At 52.5% G+C, this 19,366-nt stretch overlaps 1 protein-coding gene across 1 annotated transcript in view; it reads right to left on the bottom strand.

Annotated features, from left to right (window-relative positions):
- Nucleotides 1-5,183, bottom strand: part of EFNB1 (ephrin B1) — a 43,652-nt gene extending 38,469 nt beyond the window's left edge. Inside the window, exon 1 of the mRNA XM_071442237.1 lies at nt 4,970-5,183. Coding sequence (XP_071298338.1) covers nt 4,970-5,085 — 116 coding nt within the window. The 5' untranslated portion in view covers nt 5,086-5,183. The remainder of the gene's footprint in view (nt 1-4,969) is intronic.
- Between the last annotated feature and the right edge of the window lie 14,183 nt (nt 5,184-19,366).

Genomic DNA, 19,366 nt, shown 5'->3' with positions numbered 1-19,366 from the left:
TCGTGCACTCCAGCTCTTTGTGACACCCATGATCTCTAAAAACATGGACAGGGCTTGGGGGAACCCCTGAGCCCCCAGTGAAGCTGTCTGGGGGAACCCCCTAAACACCTCGTGAAGCTACTCAGAAGGACACTTAGCCCACCTGACCACACCACTGAGGGCACAGGCACATCCTGCCCTGCCACATCCAGCCTGTTTGGGATGAGGATTCAAGGGAACAGCTTAGACCCCAAAGCAACACGGCAGCTCAGGTGCAGTGGAGGAAAGCAGCCCCTGCCAGCCCTTCCCAGGCAGAACTGGCATGGAAGCCCCATCCAGCCCCACTGCCAGGCAGATCCAAGGAGCTGCAGCAGCTGTTTTGCTCCGGAGAAAGCTCCGGCTCCTTTTACAATCAATCAGCCACCCCATCACGGCTCTTTTTTTCTTTTAAAGGAAGCAGTTAAATCCATTTTATGGAATCCAGCGGTATTTACCCTGCTACTGCAAGAGCCGCAGCCCTGCCTTCCCTTTTTTTTAATTTAAGTTAATGAAGTCATTCCCAAACGACCCGCAAGGAGCCCTGGGTGCTCCTTTCCCCCGGCACAGGCAGAGGGAGAACGCCTCCGGTGAAACGTGGGCTGGGCACGGGGGTTCTGCCTTGTGGGGAGCAGGAGCTGGGAGGGCTCCCAAAGGCCTGGCACCCTGCAAAGGGTTCCCCCCCTTCCAAAGGGAAACTCCAACTGGAAAGCAAGCTGTCCAGGCTTGCTTTGCCCAAGCCAGCCATCGGAGATGAAGCAAAGCCCTGGAAAGGCCAGGGTGCACATAGGGACCATGGGATTCTTGATGGGAAAACAGAATCAAAAATCCTGGAATGGTTTGGGAGGGGACCTTAAAGCCCATCCAGGCCCACTCCCTGCCACGGGCAGCAACACCTTCCACTAGCCCAGGTTGGTCCAAGCCCCATCCAAGCTGGCCTTGGACATTTCCAGGGCTGGGGCAGCCACCACTGCTTCTCTGGGCAACCTGCGCCAGGGCCTCCCCACCCTCACAGCCAAGCATTTCTTCCCAATATCCAACCTAAACTTCCCATCTTTTTAGTTTAAAATCGTTCTCCACCTCTCAGCCTCAGGAAGGGGGAGTGTCCACAAGTCAGAAACGACTTTTAATTAAAAATAAGCAGCGAGTTTTCCCTATTGCCTAAATCCTGACATTGCGAAGCGCCTCCCGCGCCCACGGCTCCCGTAATTCCATTCCATCTGCTCTGACAAGTGCGAGCCCCCTGCTCCAGAGCTCCAGGCCAGCCTTTCCCCTCGGAAACAGCCTTCCCACAAGCACTTTGTCCCTCGTAAAACGGCATTAAAAGAGGCAAAGATCTGCCAGGCTTCAACCCCAGCGCTGACAGAATTCTATGGGACACCATCATGTCATTAAAGGCAGAATAAAAATACCACGAAGGATTAGACTTTTGTCTGGGGTTTTTTTCCCTCTTTCCCTCACCTTTTTTTTTTCTTAAATAAATGCATTTATTTGGTTTTTAACAAGTTTGGAACTGAGCAAAACTTTCTGGAAGGGGAAGAGGGAAAAGCAGAGGCGAAAGGAGGCGTTCTCCGGAGCGGCGTGGATGATGTGTCCCATTTCCCCAACCTCCTTATTAAAATACTTTCGGGGGAGGCGAATTCCAGCCTGAAATGAATTTTCCAAACCATATTTTATTAGGAATGTTTCCCTTTAACGGCCGGTACAGGAGCCCACCAGGGTCAATATTTCTCCCAAATTACAGCCGAGGGAGTTGAGAAAGGATTTAGCCAGAATTCCTCTGGCAATTCCCGGCTGTCCAAGGAGAGCACGCTCCCACTGCTCCCCGGCTGCGCAGCAAAGGGGCGAGTAAATCCCAGAAGCACTTTCCCCAAAGCCCCCCTTGGACACGATGGAATAAATTAAAGCCATATTGCCTCTCCAAGCCCCCTTCCAAAGGGCTCTGCAGGCATCCCAGGGAAAGCTCACTCAGAGGGTGAGCTCATCCCAAGCACAGGTTTGAGACAATTATCACTTTTTCCAACAAAACCGTTCCTAGGCCTATTTTTTTCTCTTTCAAGACCCAGCATCCTCACAGTGAGAAGTGGGTGATGATTTCACCGCTGGCTTTGGGACACACACCCAGGAGCCGACCTGGGCTTCCCAATGCAGCACACAGCTTAAGCCTGACTTAACTCGATTAGGAAATCATTCCATCTATCGGATGTGTTATCAGCATCCCTCTGATAACACCAGGAGCCCCAGACTCACTGGTGGAGAGGGAGCCCACAGCTCCCAGCTGCCCAAAAAGGGCAGGAAAATATTTTCCTTATTTACAGCAATCGCGCTGAGGCTGGCTGGGCCCGGAGCGCCACGCTTGCTCCTCGGATTCATTGGAAAATTCCACTTAGCTATGTTATTTTTAAAGGCTTTAGCTCTCTTTACTCTAAAAACAAGAGTTAAAGCTCAGCAGAATGGGATGGGGGCTGGCACAGCCCCGGCGTTGCCCCAGGAAGGGGCTTGGAAGCCCAAGTACAGTGGCGAAGGGTTTTTATGGATCTATCTGGAAGATAATCCCATTCCAACCAAGAGCATGAGTTCTCCTCCAGCTGGAGCCAGACTTTGCCCAGCACAATCCCCAGACTGGTTTCCTCAGCTGGGTTTGCTGGGAGCGGCCGTGAGGAGGCTCTGCCCGATGCCACGCAGCCGGCAAAGCTCGGAGCTGGGAAAGAAAGCGACGGATCCCAAAGACGGATCCCGGACACGAGGATCCGGGGCTGCTCCACAGGGGCACGGACTGGAGGGACCTGAGTGGGATCACGGCCAGGCCCCGAAAGTCCCCACTGAGGCAAAACACTTCCATGGGTTTTGCCCGTGCATGTCCCGGCAGAGCCATTTCTGGGTGGAAACGCCGACATTCGGGCGCTTCTCACTCTCTCCTGTCCCTGTGGGGATACAGGGATGGGGAAGCACCCACAGGAGCAGCCCCACACGGGATGGCACATTCCCAGAAAGCTGGGTCCAGGGCAGACAACCTCCGAGCTCCAAATCCACGGACAACCGAGAGCAGACAACCCCCAAACTCCGAATTCCCAGAGAATGGAGAGTGGGAAAGCACTGAGCTCCAAAGCGGGGTGGAACTGAGGGTGGCAAAGCACCAAGCTCCAAACTGGGGGAGGAAAGGCAACAAGCTCCAAACTGGGGAGAACTGGGGGTGCAAAAACACCGAGCTCCAAACTGAAGGAGATCTGAGGGCAGACAAACAACAAGATCTGAATTTGGGGAGAACAGAGAGTGGGCAACCAACGAGCTCCAAACTGGGAGAAAACTGGAGGCAGACAAATTCAGATCTCTCAGCTGGGGGAAACCAAGGTGGACAACTCCAACCCCTGAATTCAAGGGGAACTGAGAGTGGGCAACCACTGAGAGCCAAACTGGGGGAAAACCAAACCTGGACAACCTCTGAGCTCTGAACTAGGCGTGAACCAAAGGCAGAAACTGCTGAGCCCCAAAAACTGGGAACAGAAAACCACCAAGCTCCCAGCTTGGGAAAACGAAGGAACCCCTCAAGTTCTCTCTGGGCACCCCATCTCCAAGGCCACCACTCCAGGGCTCAGGGGGAAGTCCTGGATTGTCACCCCTGTGCCAGCCAATGGCCACGGCCTCCTCCCAGCTTCCCAGTCCTCAGTAGCTTAAGGAAAACCAGGGAAAAGGAAGGGAAGAGGGGTGACATGGCATCCTCCAGCACCAAGCCAGAGCTGCCTCCACCTCCAGCTGCCTTTTCCCAAATAAAAACTCTATTTTCTGGAAGCAATTTGCCTGCCCCTCACCAAGCTCACGAATCCAGCAGGGCAATTCCTGAGGGAAAAGGCTCTCTCTGCTCCCAGCCAAGTGACACAACTCCCAAAGAAAGGAAAGGAAAAACACACCGAGGAGAACGAAGTGATGGAGCCGCCGTCCCGGCACTGCCCGAGCTGGGGACACGCAAAGTGTGCCTGCAAAGTTCCTTTTTCCCCACCGAGAAACCAAGCAAATAAACTTTTGGTTGGAATACGTGTCCAGGCAGGAAGGTTGTCCAAATTGTTTCAGTTCTTTCCAACCCTCAAAAACTCTTTGGATTATTTTTGGGTTATTTTTTACCTTGAGAAGCGTGGTGGGGAAAAAAAAATAGCAGCAGGCTAAAAGCAGGAATTTTTTTGAAGGGAGAAAGGAGTAAGATAAATAAACATTCTATGATCTACAAGATAAAGCTGAGCAAGGGCCACCGACCCATCCTGACCACCAGCCCCGGCGTAGGGGCGACCAAACACCCCCACTCCTCCTCCTCCTCGCCCTTCATATTGTTCCTGCACGGCAGCCGCGTCCATATCCAAAGATGTATATAAAAATATATAAATTTATAGAATTTAGGTGGCTCTACAGGCGGAGCAGCCCCACCGCCCGCTTTGTTCGGACCCAGCCCGAGGTGGGGGCGGAACGAATCCCCTCGCTTTCCTCCGCGGCTGATTTCGGATGAGAAAACCCAGAAAAAATAATAACAATCATTTTTAAAAAAAGTAATAAATCCAAACGCTGGAGGGAAGCAGCGATCCGGGGGAGGAAAAAAAAAAAAAAACGAGGCGTGAAAAAAGAAAAAAAAAATTAAAAATCAAGAAACAAAACGTGGTTTTCAAAAACAAAAACGGATTTCAAGAGAGGAAAAGCTGCGAGAAGTAAAAACATAGTTAAAAACGGAGGGGAAAAAAGGGAAGGAGATTTTTGGTTTTTTGGTACGAAAAGCAGCGCGGCGCCGCGGGTCCGTCCTCAGCCGGGGGTCGCTCCGTCCGCCGCCCGCAGCCTCCAGGCGCGATTTTACCTTAAAAACCTCGCTGTTTCCATTAAATCCGCATTTAGGACGCGGTTTCGGTGCCTTTTTCCCCGCGGGGGGTGCGAGGCGCGTCCCTCCCGACCCCCCCCCTTCTCTCGCCGCACGTACTTGGGGTTCGCGGAGCTCCACGACACCGGCTCCAGGCTCTTGGCGAGCGGCGCGGCGAGGCGGCACAGGGCCAGCAGGACACCCAGCAGCCACCGCCCGCCGCGGGGCCGCGCCATCGTCCCTCGGCGGCGGGACGGGCCGGGCGTCAGGCGCCCATCACGCTCCGCCGCCGCCTCCTCCCGCTCCGCTCCCCACCCGCCGCCTCCGCCCGCCCCGCACCGACTGAGGCGCCGCCCGCCGCGGCAGCCGCTCTACCCCTCCGCGCAGGCAGCGGCGCGGACAGCCCGGACGGGCGGCCAATGGCTGAGCGGAGCGGGGGGGGCCTTGCGGGAGGGCACGCCCATTGTGGGTTCTTAAGGGGAGCGCGGAGGATTTTTACTTTTTTTAATGCCCCCCCCCCGCTTGCCCGCCGTTGCTACCGGGTTACCGGGGGGAGGTGAAGAGGCGACAGCGTTGGGGACGAGCTGGCAGAGCGCCGGTATGGGCGCAGCACCGGCCCGGCCCCATCCCCGCCGAGCCCGGCAGCCCCCTCGCTGCGCGCCGCGCTTGGCCTCGCCCTCCCGTTCAGCCGCGATCCTGCAGCGCCCCCCAGCGGACGCCGCCGGCCACGCCCGGAGCGGCGGCGGGACCGAAAAATTCCCAAAAATCCCGGGCTGGGAGGGGGTAAAGGCATTCCACCGCTTTGGGGCAGCTTTTCCAGCGGATTGGAGGCTATCTACATTTTTAATTTTAAAAAATTAATTAAGTTTTTCAAATTTTATTTTATTTTATTTTCTCCAGGGTTTTTGTTCTTTTTTCCTCATTTTTAAAAAAAAGATTTTCCGCTTCTTCAACCTTTTGGAGGGTCTCTGTAAACTTTCTAAAAGTTTAAAAAATATTTTTACTTTTTTCAAAGGGTATTGTAAAGATCTTTCAATATTTTGGGGCTTTTTCAAAAGTTTTTTTAAAATATTTTACTTTTTTGGAATTTTTTGAGCATTTTTCAGTTTTTAATTTTTTTATGTTTTTTAAAAGATTTCTTAATTCTTTTTACTTTTTTGAGGTTTTTTAAGCCATTTCTGACTTTTTTTTACTTTGTTTAAAGATTTTTTTGAAACTTTTAGACATCTTTAAGTGTTTAAAAATATTTTTCCTTTTACCAGTTTTTTTTTAAGATTTGGAGGAGTTTTCACTTTTTTACAGTTTTTAAGTTTTTTCCAATTTTTGATTCTTTAAACTTTTTAATGTAGCTTTCCAGATTTCTGATTTTTTCTTTTTTTCTGAAGGTTTTGCCATTTTTTTCTTTTTAATTCTTTGAAGATTTTTCTTTCAAGGTTTTTACATTTTTTTAAGTCTCTTAAATCTTCTTGATTTTAATTTTTTTTTCCTTTGGTGTTTTTAGTTTTTGGGGTTTTTTTGGGGGGGGGTTAGGTTTGGGAGATTTGGGATGGTTTTCAGGAGGTTTTTTAGATTTTAAATGTTTTTCAAAATTTTCTTGATTTTTTAAGTCTTCTGAACTTTTTTTTCAACTTTTTTTTTTTTTTTTTTCATTTCCAGAATTGTTTGGAGCTTTTCTTCCTTAATTTCTTTTTTCAACCTATTAAAAATTTCTTCTATTTTTGAGGGCTTTTGAGGTTCTTTTAAAATTTTATTTAAAGTGGGGGTTTTATTTCTGTGGCAATTTTTTAATGCATTCTGGACTTTTTGGAGTTTTTATAATTTTTGATTGTTTTTTATTTGGGCCATGAGGAGGGAGGAGCCAAAATCCAGAATTAATTTGCTTCCTGTTAAGAAAATCTTTGGAGTCATTTCACTTTCTATTACAAGAGCAATAATAAACCCCTTTGGAGTTGGTTTAATTTCTATTAATAAAATAAAAACAAAATAAAATAAAACCCCCTCCTGAGTCTGTTCACTTTTTATTAAGGAAATTTTTTAAAAAACCCTCAAGTCAGTTCCTTTCTGTAACAAAAATAAACCAACAAATTTTGGCATCACTTTCATTTGTGTTGAGAAAATTGAAAAACAAACAAAAAAGTCACTCTAGAGTACAAAAATAAACCAAAACCCCCCCGAGTCCCTTCGGTTTTTATTAAAACAATTCAAATTAAAGCTCAAAAATTTAAAAAAAAAATGGCAGAGTCAGTTCTATTTCTATTGAGAAAATAATAAAAAAAATTATACAATTGGGGTCAAATTGGCTCCATATTACCAAAATTTATGAAAATTGGAGGGTTTAAGTGTGATTTTTCCATCTTTTCTGTGAAAACCCCAAGCTAGGGGTGGCACATGGGGTGTGGGGCTCCCTGGGCACAGGGAGCAGCGGGATTTGGGCTCTTGGAGCCATCCCGATCCAAAGGAGAGGGAAACACCTGAGGAATGAGAAAAACATCCAAAAATGTGATTTTTTTTCAATATTTTTGAGCACCTGGTTATGTCCTGGGAGAGGGGCCTTGGATCCCTGCTTGCTCCCTGCCCTCTCCCTAACTGTTCCCTGCCCATTCCTTCTTTCCCTGCCCATTCCCTGCCCTTTCCCTGCCCATTCCTTTCTTCCCTGCCCATTTCCTTCTCTCCCTGCCCATTCCCTGCCCATTCCCTGTCCGTTCCGTGCCAGTTTCGTGCCCATTTCCTGCCCATTCCCTGCCCTTTCCTTGTCCATTCCTTCTTTCCCTGCCCATTCCCTGCCCTTTCCTTGCCCATTCCTTTCTTCCCTGCCCATTTCTGGCTCTCTCTGCCCATTCCCTGCCTATTCCTTCTCTCCCTGCTTGTTCCTGGCTCTCCCTGCCCATTTCCTGCCCATTCCCTGCCCGTTCCCCACCTGCCCGTTCCCTGCCCATTCCCGCTCTCCCTGCCCGTTCCCTGCTCGTTCCCGGTTCCCTGCCCCATTCCCTGCCGGTTCCCTGCTCGTTCCCGGTTCCCTGCCCCATTCCCTGCTCGTTCCCGGTTCCCTGCCCCATTCCCTGCCCGTTCCCCGCCCGTTCCCGCTCTCCCTGCCCGTTCCCTGCCCCATTCCCCGCCCGTTCCCCGCCAGTTCCCTGCCCATTCCCGCTCTCCCTGCCCGTTCCCTGCCCCGTTCCCTGCTCGTTCCCTGCCCATTCCCGCTCTCCCTGCCCGTTCCCTGCCCGTTCCCCGCCCGTTCCCGCTCTCCTGCCCCTCCATCCCCGCGCTGACAGCAGCCCCCGTTGCCATGGCGATGCCGCTCTCCCGGCTCCGGCTCAGGTGGGGCTCGGGAGCCCGGGAATCCTTTAGAAAGGAGGAGGAGGACGATCCCCAACCCCACCCCGGCCAGGAGGGCACAGGATCCCTCCAGGATCCCTTTGGGAACATTTTGGGGTCAGACCCCGTGGGCTCACCCCAGTGGGGGATGTGGATCCTTGGGATGGGGGAAGGAGCAGGTGAGGCAGGCACAGCTGAGCCAGGCAGGAGCTTCCAAAGGTCACCTCTCCATGGAGAGTTCCACACCTGGCAAAGCCACACCTGGCACACCAGGAAAATACGGGATTGCGGCCTCTGCCCTTCCTGGAATGTGCCAGGGACACCAAAGCAAACACTTCAAGGTGGGAGAGGCCCCATGGAACTGGAGCAGGGCTCACCCCGGGCAGTGGGACACCTTGGAGGGGTGGCAGAGTGGGAAAACTCCTTCCCAGCCCTCCTGGTGTTGTCCCAGCAGGAAACACCTGCCCAGGGAAGCGGAGCACCCGATTTTCCCACCCAGCCACGGGAAGGAATCAGTGGCAACCAACCAGGGCGATTCCTTGGATGGGTCAGGGATAAAAAAACCCAATAAATTAAATGGGAAATGGTTCCCTGCCTCAGGTGCACCCCTGACACCGGGATCTGGGCTCCAGGTGGGAGAAGGAAGGGATCCAATATCCTGGGGGGATCTGAGCAGGTCCAGGGCACCACAAACCCCATCCGTGCCCAAAATCCCAGGCACGGTGGATGATCCTTGTGCTTCCATAAGGAGTTACTGGGATTTCCACCTCCCTTCCCTTTTCCTGGGGCTGCCATGGACATTCCCATGTGGATGTCACGAGTTTTGGGGGACTCAGCTCCCCCACAGCTCCATCCTGGGGTGCTGCTCCAGGCTCCCATTCCATGAGGGATCCAAGAGCCACCCACAGACCTGGTGCTCCCCCAGAGTCCTCACCTGCAAATGGTGAGGGGCAAGAAAGGACATTGTTGAATTCCCAAATTCTTCACCTTTTTGGGGGCCCAGGAGCTGCCTCGTCCCCAATCCATGCCCCCTTCCCACAATTCCTGCTGTGCCCTTCCCACATCCTATGGATTCTGGACTCTTGGCTTCCCTCTCCTCTCTCTTCACCTTGAAACCTCATTAAAACATTTTTGGGTATCATCTGGGCGATTTTTCCCCTACCTGCTCCATTCTAAAAGGACTGGACCGGTGACACCCGGCATCATTCCCAAAATTCCCGGCTCTCCCACCTCCCTCCCTGCTGGCAGAGTCTCTCCGAGCCCAATCAGCCCCTCATCAAGTGATGAGCTGCAGCCCAATGTATTCCACAGCCACTTCACATTTAAATTACCTGAGAAATTTCTGAGCTGAAAAAAAAAAGAGAGAGAAATGGGATAAAACAGAGGGAAAGAAAAAAAAAAAAAAAAAAAAAAAAGAAAGAAAGAAAAAGAAAGATTCGGCTGAACACCAGGAAAAAGTGCTTAGTGCAGAAATCCAGGGGATGGTTCCCCCAGGAAAGCGCTGGAGTTATTTAAAACTCACCTAAATAAAACATCGGTGGGGAATAAACTTCTCTCATCCCACAGGCACCGTGGGACCAGGGAGATATTCCCCCTAAGTGTTTTTTAGGATGAAAGGGATGAGATCCCACCGGGCTGGCACGTGGATCCCAACAGCCCGGCAGAGGCACAGCCCCTCTCCCTGGAAAGTGCTTTTCCAAGGAGCCCTGCAGAGATGGCACCAAAATTCGTGATTAACCCAAATTTCTATAAAACAAAAAGCAAAAACAGAACAAAACAGAAAGAAATAACAACAAAACCACAACAAAAAAAACAAAACAAACGACAAGAACCTTACAAAAAACAAACCACCAAAAAACCCCCACAAAAACCAAACCAAACCAAAAAAAAGAAAAAAAGATTTTTTTTTTTTTTTTTTTTTTCTGGGATGCATGGAGACATCCAAAGAGCCTTGCACCCATGGAATACCAGCCAGCCAGGCAGGATGGGTGCCAGGGAAGCCAAGAAATCAGAGCATCAAAACCAGCAATGAAGGTGATGTCAAGGATTTGCCTTTGCCGTGATTTATCCCATCATTCCCGCGCTCAGGCTCCGGGAATCTTGCACCTTCTGCAGATGTGCTGCCTGATTAAAAATGATGCAACATTTTTGCTGGCTGTGTCATAGGATTTCAATTACAAAAAGCCCCATTTTCCACCTGGAAATCCGGGCGCTTCCCACCTGCCCCAAGGGGAGAGGGAGAGGGGGAGCTGGGAGTGTTTAATCCATGGGGAAAGGATAGAGCAGGGAAATGCAGCAGCACGAGGCCATGGGGCTCCAGAGGAACATTTTATGGGGCTGAGAAGTCGCTGCATAATAGGCTGGGGAAGGAAGTATTAAACTCTTTAACCGGTTTTCAGAGCCGCGATAATTAAGGTGTTGCAAGCTACAGTTGCCTGGAAAAAAAAATCCAAAGGCAGGGAATAAGATTTTTATCACTTGCAGAAGTGGCCACTCATGGATTTGGGGTTTAAAAAAATAAAGAGAAAGAATAAAACCCTGCAAAAAAGGGGAAAATTCAAAGGTGGCTGAAAAGGGGCTGGGCTGGAGATGGAAAGTGGGAGCTGGGGGAGCAGCTGGGAAGTCAGGGAAGCATTGTCTGGAGTCCAGCACTTTAATCATGAGCTTTAATGGAACTGGAGTAGAGTTTTAATCCTAAACATCCTCACTGGAGCAGCTCCCTTTCCTCTGGACCTCTGGGAAGGAAGGAATATTGGCTTCAATGAATGAGGCCACAGAAATGGGTGAGAGAGGCTGAATTCCCTCCTGGCTCCGAATTCTTGCTGCTCTCTGGGACAGGACACATCATTCCCCATCTCCAGCAAACCCATGCCCCGGGAAAGACAAAGGGAGAGGGAAAGAACAACAAAAACCACAAGAAAATCCCTGGCAGGCAGCTGGTGCCACCCTAAACTTGGAGAGAGGGCAACAGAGAGGTCGTGAGCATACTGATATTCCCAGAAAATCAAGCAATGCATCCCAAAAACCCCACCAGAAGGGAATCAGCTCACTCTTGTAAGAGCAAAGGTGAGGGGCGAGCCGTGCCAGGGAGCTGCCTTTAGCTCTTTGACCATTATTGTTGAAAATATCAGGAAAATGCCTCAAATTGGCTGGAGAAGGAGCAGCCCTGAACGAGCACATTACAGATTACAGGAGGAATATGGTGGGAAAAGAAACAGCTATAGATATATATTAATGGGTCTATATATATTTTTTATATGTATATATATATATATATATATATGGATGCAATTTTGTAGATAGATATGTGGGTATATATGTAGTATATATGTGTATGTATATATATAGTATATATTTATATGTGTGTATATATATATTTTATGTATTTATGTATGATAAAGGAATTTTTGCATTTTAATAGATTATTTATGTATATTTATACATGTTTATATACATTATATATATATATGAGATATATATATATATGAGGTAGCAATATATCCATTCATGCAGAGCTTGCTGGAGGAGGCGGGAATATCCAAATATCCAAGGGGACACTGCCGAGGTCATTCCTTAACATCCCTCTTAATGACCTGCAAAAGGCAGCACAGCTCGTTAATGACCTGGCAGCGAAGATAAGCAGCTTGTCGCTGGAATTCCCGCTGCAATTCCCGCCGCTATCCCGGTGTGCGGGGCCGGCCGTCCTTCCACAGGCAGGGAGACATGAAAGGGGCCTAAATAGCCAGAAAGGAGCACAGGAAACGCCATGGTTTTGTTCGAGGGGGGAAAAAAAATAAATGTAATCGCGTCTATCTGGGGCGAGTGATTAAAAAGTTGTTGGAGCGGGAGAGCGGCGGCGGCACCTCGGGAAAATCCGAGGGGTTTAATATGCAGCTATGCCGGAGCTCTCCTCATCCCCCTCTCCCAGGGAAAGCATAAAGTGCATTTTCAGGTCAGCGAGCCAGGGAAAGAAGGAGAAGCCCCAAAAAGGAGCAGAAGCTGGAGGAATGCTGTGTAAGCTGAGATTTTCAAACACACGGATCTGTTTTCTTTGGAGCGGCAGCGGCCGGGGGAAGTCGCAGCGGCAGACGAAGCTCCCGCCGGGTTCGAACACCAAAGGAAAAGCGGTGGAGGTGGCAGAGGAGCAGGAGGTGACCCGGGGCTGTGTCCTGCCCCAGGGGGAGTGCCGGGAGCCCGGGGCTGTGCCGGGACACGCGGCTGCCGAGGGATGTGCCCGAGGCATCGCCGCTCCCGGGGCTGCTCCATCACCTGCCATGGCCTCTGCTCCTCGGCCGGCGTGCAAAATCCAAGTGCTGCTGTCCCCAGGATCAGATCTGCTGTCCCCAGAGTCAGACCCGCTATTCCCAGAGTCAGACCCGCTATTCCCAAGGCCGGATCTTCCATTCCCAATGCCACAGCTGCCATCCCCAGGGCCACACCTGCCATCCCTGTGATGAGACCATCCACTTCCAGTGTCGCAATTTCCATCCTCAGCGTCACAACTTCCATCCCCAGGGTCAAACTCACCATCCTCAGGGTCAGAGCTGCCATTCCCAGGGTCACAACTCCCATCCCAAATGTCAGACCTGTTCCTCAGTGCCACACCTTCCATTCCCAGTGCCAGCCCTGCCATCCTCAGGGTCAGACCTGCCATTCCCAGGGTCACAACTCCCATCCCAAGTGTCAGACCTGTTCCCCAGTGCCAAAGTTTCCATTCCCAGTGCCAGCCCTGCCATCCTTAGGGTCAGACCTGCCATCCCCAGTGTCACACCTGCCACCCCCAGTGTCCCACGAGCCATGCCCAGGATCAGAGCCAGCACCCGGGTGTGACAGCCGGTTCCTGCCAGCTGTCTGCAGAGGTTGGGGAATGCTGTCTGTGGCCACACGGGCACGGTGCTGCTGTAAGAGGGACCTGTAGGGCGAGGGGTTGGATGTGCTGAGCTCTTCTCGCAGCTCCCAAGCGGCGAGCAGCCCCCGGGGCAGGGTCCCGAGAGCTCCCGGCTCGTCCCCACCCCGTGCCCCGAACCAGCCGGTGATCTCACGTGAATGAGCTCAGAGCTGGCTGCGTCCTGCCAGGATTTACATGGGAGGCTCCAGAGAGTCTGTGTGTACTCGCAAGCCTCCCGCCGAGAGCCACAGCTCTCCCCGAGGGGAGGAGGAGCGGGGCTCCCTTTCCTGCTTCCCCACCCTGCCCTGCCAGCCCCGGCTCCGGGCGGCCCACGCTGCTTCCCGGGCGGCTGCAGGAGCCGGGACAGGGAGATCCAGCCCCCCTGGACCCCTCACTGCCGCACCCCTGTGCCCTGCACTCCTGCAGTCCTACAGCCCTGCACTCCTGTATCCCCGTGCCCTGAACCCACTCTGCATCCCTGCGTTTCTGCATCCCTGCATCCTCAGTTCTGCACCCACACACCCCTACTCTTGTAGCCCCTGCAATCCTGTGTCCCTGTGCCCCTGCATCCCAAATCCATGTGCCCCTAAATCCCTTTTTGTGCCCCTGCATCCTTGCATCTTGTCTCCTCTCTAATCCCCTGCATCCCCACACCTGCACATCTGCACCCCTGCACTTGTGCTTCCCATCATCCCTGTGCCCCTGCATCCCTGGATCCTGTAATCCCCTGCATCCTGTGCCCCTTCATCCTGTAATCCCCTGCATCCCTGGATCCTGCAATCCCCTGCATCCCCTCACCCTGCCCTCCAGCATTCCCTGCCATCCTTCTCCCCTAATCCCAGCATCCCAACACCACCACATCCCTGCACCCTCACATTCCCACACCTCATCCCGACCCCCCAGCACCCAGGAGAGGATCCCAGCTTCCCACACAGCACAAGGCTCTGTAATCCTCCCCTTCAGGTGGATCATGGCTCTGTGATTCCCACCCGGACTCCATACAGGTTTTGGGGATGTTTTCAGCCCCGTGGTGCCGCTGAAGGCTCCCTGAGCAGGATGGGCTGAAAGGCAGAAGAGGAAAGTGGAGAAATTCACTTTTATCTCCCAGCAATCACAAAAAGGGATAAACTGAACATCCTGAGCAGTTGCAGTGCTACTTTTGTGGGGCTGGTAATTTGTGACAGTGAAGATCACTGGAAATATCTTAATTAATGTTTATTTTGATGGCTGTGGAGGTTTGGGGTGACGTGTCCCTGAGTCTGGAATGGGGAGGGGGTGGGGGGGAAGGGTGGCAGGGGGGGAAAAAAAGCAGATTTTTTTTGACTTGCTGCCCAGAACCACAAAAATGCCTTTTAAAGCGTCCCTCCCTCGCCCGAACAGGCTCGTCGGGAGCAGAGCAGAGCTCATGGAAAGAGGAGAGATAGAGAGATAGAGACTCAGAGGAAGGAGGTGAGGGGCAAAGACATGGGAAGGAGACAGACAAACACACGCGGAGCAATTTGCATGGTTTATGAGTCTTTGATTCCAGCCTATTTACAACCTGGGCGCTCACACCCCGGTGGGAAGTTGGGAGATTACTGTACTTACCCTCGATTTCGCTTCACATCTTTATCGAGGGATCTCTCTCGCCTCCAGCCAGACTTTAACGAGCTGCAGCTACGGCAGGGACCGGCCCCGTGCGGCCGAGCCCCTTCCCCGCCTGCTCCCGAAGCCATTCCCGGCCCCGGCTGCCGTTCCCGGCTCCACAGGGACACCCTGGCCATGCAAGGGACCCCTCTGAGAGCCAAGGGACCCCTCTGAGAGCCAAGGGACATCCCTCCTCTCCTTTTTTCCCCCCCACTTCAGGGGGCAAAAGAATTTCTGGGATCAGACCAGGCAGTTTTGGGTTCAGCACAGAGGAATGAGACCCCAAACCCGGAGCATTTGGTTCCAGAGGTGCAGGAGCTCCTGCCCTGCCAGCATCCCATTCTCCCATTTCCTTCTCATTCACTATCTCGTTCTTCTCCCCCTTTTTTTGCCATTTTCCTCCTCTTTGAGCCATTTTCCTCCTGAAAAAGCTGAATTCCAGGGAAAGGGGATGGCTGGTGGAATTACCGGATGCAGTGGAAAGAAACGCGTGACCCAGGGCTCTTTGTTCCTTTGATATTTGAAATTCCAACATCCACATCCAGAGTAACTTCTGGAAAATTCCTTGGGGGAGAGGTCTTTCCTACCAAGCAAAGATGAGGCAATCTGGGGTGAATTCCAAGCCCTGAGTGAATCCTTCATCCCACTGAGAGACCCAGGACAAGCCAAGAGCCACCAGTTCATGCTGGATCCCTGAGCACCCTCATCCCACCTCCTGCCGTGATCCCAGCATCCCAAGGAGACACAACGAGTCCCTCTCCTAACGCCCTTCCTTGGGTGCTTTCTTGGGGTGAATCCTCTGATCTGCCTCCATCACTCAGGGCAAACCTGGGACTCATCTCCCATTCCCCGACCCCTGAGCACACCAAGGGGTGATCAAGGGAAGCTTTCCCGCCGTGTTTTGGCTCCTTCTCGCTGCTGGATTTCCCCCAGGTGCTCGGGATGATTTTTTCCCCTCTCAGTTTGACGCCCACACGCGCGGGGCTGTGCCAGGAGGGGCAGGGGCAGCTCTCCCTGCCTGGCAGGGGCGTCGTGCCCGGGCTGAGCCTCGGCAGCCGCTCCCTCCCCCTTGGCTGCGACCCCCGGGACCGTTTCCATTCCATAATTGGGCAAATCTTTTCCTATCAGATCTCAGCACAAGTGTCTGCAAGCCTTGCCCGAATAATGAGGAATATTCAAGGAAAAGCTGGTGCTTTTTCTCATCTCCTTTTTGCCAGGAATCTGGGGTTTTTCGGGATAGCGGCTGGAGCACAGGCAAGGGCAGCTCCCGCATGACTATTCATGGGCAATCTTCGGGGATTTGCCTAAACTCAAAGCAGATTTGGATGAAAAATAGGAAACCTGGAAGCCTTTGCTGATGACTCCTCCCGGGTAGCTCCCGCTCGGCACCACGGGAAGCTTCTCCTCTCTCTCCTTCAGCTTGTTTTTATTGAGGTGTTTTTTTCCTTCCTCCCCCTGACGTTATTTAAATCTTGTTCTTTAATAAGTCTACAACTAAAAGCAATTAAGGAGCTCAGTGAGCAGCATCCATCTCAGCGCTGCCTCCAAGGCACGTCCAGGGCTGGCAAACCCTGCCTGGAGGCACAGAGAGCATCGGGAGAGCATCGGGAGAGCATCGGGAGAGCATCAGGAGCCCGATGGATGCCCGGCTCTGTGAAACCTCTCGCTCTGGGGGGCACAGGGGGTCTCTTCCACCCCCATCCCGAGCCATCCCATCCTTCCAGGAGCTCCCAAGCCTTTTCCTCAGAGGTTTGGGGGCCCTGCCCACACGCCCCTTCACCTAAAGGTGTTGCTATGCTGATAAACGATGCTTAAAATAAAATAAAGAGAGAAAACGTGTGTTTTCCTTTTCCGGGAGCAACAGATCAAAGCAATTCTGAGGCAGATGATAATTCCTGGCAGTAACCACCCACAGCAGATAAGGGGGATGGAGGGCTCCTCAGAGAGATGGGCTCAGAAATGCAGGTGACAGGCACAGAGAGGGCTTTGGCCATTAAAAGGGACACCAAGCTTTGCCATCAGGGTGGCCCAAATCAAACCCACACTGTCCAAAAGTCCCCTGCCAAAGCCCTGGTACCCATGGGCAGCAGCCACAGCCACGGCCAGTGCCCACACACCCTTGGCAGCCCACGGAAAGCCCTTCCTGCCAAAACTCCTTCCCTGACAAAGGGCTCTTGCTTCCAGCTCAGGAGCAGCAAACACGGAGGCAGGCGAGGCAACCTCTTCCCACAGCATTTTAATGAAGAAAACACCCACAGAGATGCAAACACGGCCTCAGCTCGCTGCCCGCCCATCCTCCTTCCACCTGGGCCCATCCTCCTTCCACCTGGGCCTATCCTGCATGAATTAGCAGGAGGCAATTTTACCCTCATCTTCTAATCCCTCCGAGCTGCCCCAAGAGGCAAAGGGCAAAGAGGGGCAGGTTTAGTCCATCAGAGGTGAGAACAGAGGAGAGACCACGCTGAGGGCAGCACATCCCTAATTCCCAGTAGGAATCAGGATCCTGGAGAGGGATAAGCCAATGCCAAGCTTCCACAGCAGGGCTGGGCACACCCAGCAGGACCAGGCTGGAGCCTGCTCAGCCCCCAGGGACCCCAGAACCCCCCAAGACCTGGGCTGATCCTGGCTGGGAAGTAGGGAGGGGGGAATTCTGCCCTGATCAGGTGAGACCCCGCCTGCAGAGCTGCCTCCCAAAACAAAAAGGACCTGGAGCTGCTGCAGAGAGTCCAGAGGAGCCCACGGAGCTGCTCCGAGGGCTGGAGCCCCTCTGGAGCCAGGCTGGGAGACCTGGGGATGCTCAGCTGGAGAGGAGAAGGCTCCAGGGAGAGCTCAGAGCCCCTTGCAGTGCCTGGAGGTTGCCCAGAGAAGCTGTGGCTGCCCCTGGATCCCTGGAAGTGTCCAAGGCCAGGCTGGACAGGGCTTGGAGCAGCCTGGGATAGAGGAAGGTGTCCCTGCCCATGGCAGGGGGTGGGACACAATGGAATTTAAGGTGACTTCCAAGCCAGACCATGCTGAGATTCCATGATTATTTCCTGTGATTCCATGATTATTTCCAGGCTCCAGCTCCTGAGGACTCCGAGATGGAGACCTGGCTGGAAGGACAGTAAACAGGAGGTGTGGAAGATGCTGCCTCTGATGTAATCCTGCCGATCCCTGGGAACCGCCGGCATCTTCCCACATCTCCCCTGGCCTTGGGAGCCCAGCTCAGCTCACCCCACCACCCTCCAGACGGGCACATCTGACTTGTCCTCAAATCCAGCCAGCAGCTCCAAGACTATTGGCCATAAAAAAAACTTAAAAAGAACCCATGAATGATTTATTGAAATGTTCCCATTTTCACTGGAAACACAAAGGAATGATCCTCCAAGAAATGTGGTTTGCAGCTGGGAATTCTTTAACTAAAAGTACTAAATGTGTGCAAACGAGAGAGACTTTTGGGGGAAAAACCAAAAATGCAATATGAGAGCCCAAACATCTGTTGGAAAACCATTCCCAAAGTTCAGAAAGGCACTACCAGCAAACCCCAAGCAGGGGGAAGGGCCATGAGCGAGTCAAGTCTTCCCAGGTGGACATGAGTGCCACATCCTCGGGACGGGCATCATCTTCCCCTGTGAATTTTTGGGTTTTTATGGAAAAGCTGTGGGAGCACTGCCCCAGGACTCCCAGCAGAGCGGCCCAGACGGGTGAGGCTCGTGCCTGTCAAAACATTTCAGAATAATCGTCATAAAGCACGGCCAGATCAAAACAAGTTAAAACAGAGCCGCCAAGGTCTGGTCACCTCATAAACCACAGATAAAGCCAGCAAGGCCTCGCCAGAGCAGGTTTGATCTTCCTCCCTTCCTGTATCTCTTCCATAAACATTTTGGGGAGCCGCAGGAGAAGAGTCTTATTGATGAAGTCTGAACACTAACATCCTATGGATGCTGGGAATTATCCCACGCCTCATCCTCCCTGTCCGGGGCAGCGCCAACCCCGGCGGATCCTGCCAGCCCTGCAAGGACTCCTCTGTTTACTTTAAACCAATTCCCATCAAACTCCTCACTCAGGAAAGGGGAAAATCTGGATCAAAAGAGGCCCTTTGGCCGCCCCCTTCCTTCCAGTTGTCCGACCTTGGCAGGTGTTGGCCGAAGGAGCCAGGACCATCAGCAGCACCTCGAGAGCTTTTGTCAAGTCCAAGGAGCTTTTCCCAAATCCCTCTCCATCTTCTGCTGCTCTTGTGCTGCTGCATGGAGGGGCTGGAGGATGTCCAGGATAGGGAGTGGAGCTGGGGAAGGGGCTGGAGCACCAGAAGTGGCTGAAAGAGCTGGGGGGGCTCGGTTTTCAGAAAAGGAGGCTCAGGGGGCTCTGCACAACAGGAAGGGGCAGTCAGAGGGGTCAGGCTCTGCTCCCAGGGAATAAGGGATGCAACAGCCTCAAGTCCCGCCAGGGGAGGTTTACTTGGCTATCATGGAAAATTCCTCATGGAAAGGGTTGTCCAGCCCTGCCATAGGGGTGGAGTCTCCATCCCTGGAGGGATTTAAAAGCCATGTGGACGTGGCACTTGGGGACATGGTCAGTGGTGGCCTTGGCAGTGCTGGGACATGGTTGGACTGCACAGTCCCAGAGGGTTTCTGTGCTTCTAAGGATCATCCCTCCTGCCCCAGCAGCTGAAGGTGCCCATGAATTTCCAGGTCACTCAGCTCATGCAC

The sequence above is a fragment of the Agelaius tricolor genome, unplaced genomic scaffold, assembly GCF_023055355.1.
Source record: "Agelaius tricolor isolate 1412-34295 unplaced genomic scaffold, bAgeTri1.0.p SCAF_17, whole genome shotgun sequence".
Taxonomy (NCBI): Eukaryota; Metazoa; Chordata; class Aves; order Passeriformes; family Icteridae; genus Agelaius; species Agelaius tricolor.
Note: the sequence above shows the minus strand (reverse complement) of the source record. Positions and strands in the feature narration are given on the sequence as shown.